Source organism: Chinchilla lanigera, unplaced genomic scaffold (genome assembly GCF_000276665.1).
Source record: "Chinchilla lanigera isolate Chin_1 unplaced genomic scaffold, ChiLan1.0 scaffold00110, whole genome shotgun sequence".
NCBI classification, from domain to species: domain Eukaryota; kingdom Metazoa; phylum Chordata; class Mammalia; order Rodentia; family Chinchillidae; genus Chinchilla; species Chinchilla lanigera.
In genome coordinates, this window is record NW_004955511.1 from 4,810,250 (window position 1) to 4,816,816 (window position 6,567).

At 44.0% G+C, this 6,567-nt stretch overlaps 1 protein-coding gene across 1 annotated transcript; it reads left to right on the forward strand.

Moving 5' to 3' along the window:
• The first annotated feature begins 1,567 nt into the window (after positions 1–1,567).
• LOC102013435 (endogenous retrovirus group K member 18 Pol protein-like) lies at positions 1,568–5,434 on the forward strand. The gene is given in 4 exon segments (XM_013506412.1): positions 1,568–2,297; positions 3,255–4,035; positions 4,037–4,326; positions 4,329–5,434. Coding segments are annotated over 4 exon segments (2,907 nt in total).
• The last annotated feature ends 1,133 nt before the right edge of the window (positions 5,435–6,567 follow it).

A 6,567-nucleotide genomic window follows, 5' to 3' on the forward strand; every position in this document is an offset into this window, starting at 1 on the left:
CCCAGAGAGGTAGGATGGAAGGCATATGTCATCCTCTTTGTTAAAACAACATGTACCATACCTTAAGTAATTACAGTAAAAACAATACAAGGTTTTCCCAAGAATTTGTCTGAATGATTAGTCCTGAAATACACATGTCATGGACAGACCAGAGTCCTGCAATACTCACAGCCTTCTGGAAATGAGTCTGAATTATATAAGAAGGACATGTAACCACATCTGTTTTTGTACCCAGCTTTAAAGTTCTTCACACTGGAGGTAGAGAAGAACCATAGAAAACTCAACATCAACACATCAATGACAATTATTTTCCTGAGAAGACTGCAGCTCCTCTTTATTATACAGATAAGGACATCCAGGAGGATGCAATGGCAAAACAAACAAACAAACAAAAAAAACAAGAAAATCACATGGAAGGCATTCTTTGAACCACCTAATGTGATGGGACAGCCACACATAACAGTCTTGGTCTTATGCAGGTATGGAGAGTTCAACCTCATTTCATCATCAGCTGAACATTTGTTGTGGAGAATGAAGACAAACAGCAGATCGGTGCATGGTATTTCAAATGCCCAGGTTCATATATCTCCTCATACTTTAACATGCCCAAGCTTTCACATTTCTTTCTCTATAATATAAAATTTAAACCCAGTCCTCGAGCTCTTCAAACATGAAACAGCAGTTTAAAGACATGATCTGCATCGCTTAAATATAAAAGGTATCTGTGAAGTGCCACAGATTATTCCTTGCCCTCAAGATAAGAAACACTCATTGTGGTGAACACATAAAACAGATGAAAAATTACTGGGCTATTGGGTAGAGGGAAAAATGTCAGTTTGACCCAAGAAAGAGAAACTGTGCTTGACTATTATTTTATTTTGAGAAAAAAAAATATGTTTTTGAGAATGTTCTGAACTTTACAACACCTGCTCGCTGAAACTGACAGGTTCCAATTTTCTCCCCTTGTAGAAAACTTTTCACTGTGCCAACCAGGATGTGGTTTTCAAGCTTAAAAGCTCAAGCTTACTTTGGGTCTGGGCTGCTCCACATCTCCCTGGCCCGGCTAATAAAGGCTCTTAAAATTCTAATTTGGATTCTGGTCTCAGTTCTTTATTCAGGGTAACCCACTACAATTTCGGGGCTCCTCCAGGATCCCATTATTGGGATTAAATAAAGAACCAAGGCTTCTTTGAGGCTATTGCTTCTCAGGGGGATCTCAGAGAGACGTTTCTCTGCCCCGGGAATATTTTTGGTCTCAAAGAATAAAATTCTTTCATTCTGGTTTTGTCAGAACAAGCCATCAGGATTCTTACTGGTAAGACATCTTCTGCTTCTTGGGACACCCCTTGGGAGTCTTTTGAGGAATTGGATGCAACATTAAAGCCTCAGAGACACAGCCCTAGTCCACGTCAGTGGCTGGTGGCATCTGGTTTTCTGGTAACTTGTCTTTTTGTGTCAGTCTTTGTTTGTGTCAGTCTAAGTATGGGTCAGTGTGCTTCTGCTTCCATGTCGCCTTTGCAATGTATTCTTAATCATTTTCAGGATTTCAGGCAACGAGCTGCTGAGTATGGGGACTCTGTCCCCTGGCAAACTCCGGACCTTCTGTGAATTGGAGTGGCCCTCTTTTCCAGGGGTTTCCTGGCCTCTGGAGGGCTCTTTTAACCTCTCTCTTGTTTACCAGGTCTGCAAGGTCATCCTTGACAATCCTGGACATCCTGACCAGATTCCTTACATTCAGGCTTGGCTAGATTTGATCCAGGATCTGCCTAAGTTGGTCAAGACTTGCCAGTCCAAACCCCATCGCCGCACCAACAACAGGGCAACCACCTTGGCTGTGGAGATCCCTGTGGCTAAGAAGTCCTGTCAGACACTTCCTAAAAGGCTTGTCCCCTCTTCCAACCCTGAATCCCTTGCCCTCTGTCCTTTGCCTACCTCACACCAAAGCACTGCCTCAGATTCTACCTCACCCCTTAGCCCTTATCATAACAGAAGTGGTCACCCTTTTTCTCACCAGCCCCCCTCTCAGCCCCCTTCGTCGACCCTCTCCTCTGCACCCGCTCCCCTTTTACCCCTCTGGGAGATGAAAGAGGACTCCTCCCACCCCTTTATGATTTCTGTCCCTTTCTCTACTAGCGACCTCTACAATTGGAAAAACCAGAACCCGTCCTTTAGCCAGAATCCCCAGGGGCTTATTTCACTTTTGGAGTCTGTTTTCTTCACTCACCAGCCGACTTGGGATGATTGTCAACAGTTGTTACAAACCGTCTTCACCTCAGAAGAGAGAAAAAGAATTCGAGGTTTGGGCCAAAAACTGGTTCTGGGACCACCTTAGACCTGAACCAACAAGAATATGTTTTCCCTCTGACTCGACCTGCTTGGGACCCCAACTCCAATCAAGGTAAGGAGGCTCTCTATCGGTATCGCCAGCTTCTTTTAGGGGCTATGAGGGTAGCAGCTAGAAAGCCTACTACTTTATCTAAAGTCACTGAGGTTACTCAGGGATCTGAGGAGTCTCCTGCTGCCTTCTTCAAATGCCTCCAAGAGGCCTACCGGATCTATACTCCTATAGATCCCGAGGCTCCTGAGAACTGAAGGGCCATAAGTATTGCCTTCATGTCTCAATCAGCCCCAGATATCAGAAAGAAACTCCAAAGGATGGAAGGATTTGAGGGAAAAGCATTAACAGAGTTGGTAGAAATAGCACAAAAGGTATTTAACAATAGAGAAGATCCGAGAGAACTAAATAAACGTATGGCCAAGGTCCTCATAGCTATGAGAGAAAAAGATTGATAGACTACTAAAGAGACCCTGGCCCTCCAGACTAAATAAAAGAGGTTAGCCCTTGGCAAAAATCAGTGTACCTACTGCAAAGAGGAAGGACATTGGAAAAATGAGTGCCCGAAGTGAAAACAAAAGAAAAGTAAGAGCCAAGTTCTGACAGCCGCTCCCAAAATGGACTGAGGGAGTCAGGGCTCTTCTCTTGGCCCTCTGGAGCCCAGGGTAACTCTACAAGTAGGAGGCCAGCCAGTCGATTTTCTAATCTACACAGGGGCCACCTATTCGGTTTTACAGCAACCTGCGGGCCCCCTGTCAGAAACAAAGACCTACATCCAGGGGCTGGGGATTTAGCTCAGCGGCAAAGCGCTTGCCTGGCAAGCGCAAGGTCGTGAGTTCAATTCCTGGTACCGAAAGAAAAGACAAAACAAAACAAAACAAAACAAAACAAAAAAAAACAACAAAGACCCACATCCAAGGAGCCATAGGGAAAACTAAATTGTATCCCTGGACCAAAACTAGAATTGGAAATCTGGGGACTAAACAAATGACTCATTCTTTTCTTGTCATGCCTGAATGCCCCTACCCTTTGATCAGCCGGGACTTGCTTCATAAGTTACAGGCTCAAATTTCCTTTGGGGAGGACTGTACCCAAATAACCTTTGCCACTAAACCTGAATTTGACCCCAGGCCCCCAATGATTCTTTTCACGTGTCCCCCGACAGAGGAACATTTATTGCTAACTGAGGAGGAACCCCAACCCAGTTCTGATGTCCTGCTTATAGTCTGGAAGACAGAGATTCCTGGGGTCTGGGCAGAAAACAACCCCCCTGGGTTGGCAATTCATCAACCCCCCACTGTGGTATCACTAGTACCAGGGGCAACTCCTATCCGTATCCATCAGTACCCATTAAGCTTACAGGCATGACTGGGGATCAGTGTTCACATCCAAAGACTCAAAAAGGAGGGCATACTTGTGCCTTGCAAGTCATCATGGAACACTCCACTGCTGCCGGTTCAAAAGCCAGGAACTACAGACTACCGGCCAGTCCAGGACTTACGGGAGGTAAATAGCCGAGTGGAAACCCTTCATCCCACAGTCCCCAACCCATACACCCTCCTGAGTCCCCTCCCTCCGAGCCAAATCTTCTACACTGTGCTGGACCTCAAGGATGCCTTCTTCATTCTTCTGCTGGCTCCGGTAAGCCAACCCCTTTTTGCTTTTGAATGGGTGGACCCCCAGATGGGAGAAGGTGGCCAAGACATGGACTAGGTTGCCACAAGGTTTCAAAAATGTGCCCACTTTATTTGATGAAGCATTAAGCAGAGACTTGCTTTCATATAGACAAGAGCACCCAAATGTAATAATTCTACAATATGTAGATGATGTTCTTCTGGCTGCTGGGTCTCTTGAAATTTTCAAACAGGCCTCGGAGAAACTCCTAAGAAAACTAGACAGAGTGGGCTATTGTGTGTTGGCCAAAAACATTCAGCTCTGCCAATCTCAGGTAACCTACCTGGGTTACAACCTGAAAGAAGGCCAACAAACTCTACAAAAAGGATTGAGGCCATAATAAAAATTCCTATTCCCAATACTAAACACCAAGTGAGAGAATTCCTAGGTCTCCTCCGCTATTTCTGCTTGTGGATCCTGGGGTTTGCTGAAATCGCCCAGCCTCTCTATGCCAATACAGTGGGTGACCAAAAAGGTGACTGGATCTGGACTGACCAAGAATAACAAGACTTTCAAAAGCTCAAGGAAGCCCTAATCTCAGCCCCTGCTCTAGCTCTTCCAGATCTGACTAAACTGTTCCAACTTCATGTGGCAGAAATAAAAGGGATAGCAAAAGGAGTCCTTACTCAATATCTAGGACCCTGGAAGTGACCCGTGGCTTTCTTGTCCAAATGGCTCAATACAACTGGCACTGGCTGGCCTAACTGTTTGTGTACCATTGCTGCCACAGCTATCCTGGTAAAAGAGGCTACAAAGCTGACATTTGGTCAAGAACTTCAAATTGTGGCCCCTCATGCAGTGGAAAACCTGTTAAAAAGTCCCCCTGATCGTTGGCTGTCGAACACCAGGATAGTACAATATCAAGCTTTGCTTTTAGACCCCACCCGTGTCAAGTTTTTGCCTACTATAGCTCTGAACCCCACTACCCTCCTCCCAGATGATGATCCTGAGCTGCCAGTACATGACTGCATGGACATTTTAAATGTCTCATCTAGCCTGAGGAGCGACCTGACTGATGTCCCCCTCCAGGATCCAGATATCATGCTCTATACTGATGGGAGCAGCTATGTCCAGGATGGAGTCAGGTATGTGGGGGTGGCTGTGGTCACCGAAAAGGAAGTGATCTGGGCACAAGCCTTGGGTCATGGAACTTCAGCCCAGCGGGCTGAACTGATAGCGCTGACCCAAGCCCTGCGATGGGGGAAAAATAAGAGAATAAACATCTACACTGATAGTAGATACGCCTTTGCCACCCTTCATGTACATGGGGCCATATATCAAGAAAGGGGACTCCTAACCACGGGAGGACAAAAGATTAAAAACACTCAAGAAATTTTAGACTTATTGGCTGCAGTCTGGTTGCCTCAACAAGTAGCGGTTATACACTGTCGAGGACACCAAAAGGATGACTCCCCGGTGGCCTGAGGAAGTACCCTGGTAGACTCTATAGCCCGAGAAGTGTCAAGAAAACCAGTGGGGCCACTAGAGATACTGCTGGTTCTGCCACCCCAGATTCTAGACAAACCATCTTATTCAGATTCAGACCTCCTGCTTGCACAAAGTCTTTGGGCCTCCCCAACTTCTACCAGTTGTCAAAAATTGCCAGACTTCTGGATCCTCCTCCCTCAGGTGCTTGGCCATAAACAGTATGATTCACTTATAGTTTCTCTCCAGATCTCAGCCAACAAGGAGTAACATTTTCTATCCATTTCCTGTCTATTTCAAATCTAGTAAAAGTAATAATTTGTGCTTCTCAAATTGCACAATATTTAGTATCTTATTATTTAATGTGCAGGTTTCCTAGGAAAGAATCTGGGTTTTTGTCAGTTGGTTCTTTGTATGTATCATCATGAAGGTAGTATTTTTCTTCTTTCTTGCATCAATGTACAGCCTAAGTAGACTTTCAAAGAGTAAAACACTCTTATAGCTTGCAAGGTTTATATATTTGTTCTACTGTTCTGTGTATCCCAAGGGAAAGCTATTGGCTGAAGTTGACTCAAGTGAACGTGTTCCCTTTCATGAAGGTCCAAATATTCTCTTTTGGATATTTTGCTCATGAGGTACACAGCTTCTGAAAGGCATAATCCTACTCAGAAAGTCAGCTTTGAATGCTGAATCCTTGCGAACTCCTTTCTCATTCTTAGGAGAAATCTAAGTCCTCTTTGTCTGTGTACACATAGAACTTGCTAATCAAGCTTTTGTTTATGGAAATGTTTTGACATACATGAAGGTTTAATTAGTTTAAAGTAAACTATGATTTAGGGAGAATGACTTCAATTATTCTTTTTTTTATTTTAAAGAGTAAAAGAAGGACAACATAAAAATAGGGGGGGCTTACCAAATTACAGAAAAGTGGTAGGAAATTATCAATGGTTATTGTTTTACATATTGTTATCTATAAGATAGTTTCTCAGGAAAACAAATAGATAAATAGTGAGTTACAGACAAAAGAGGTAGGAGATTATCAACAGTTGTTGTACTATACTTAGGTATCTTCAAAGTGCCTTCTAAAGAAAATAAATAGAACTATACATGAGTGACCTATTGAATAATCATTA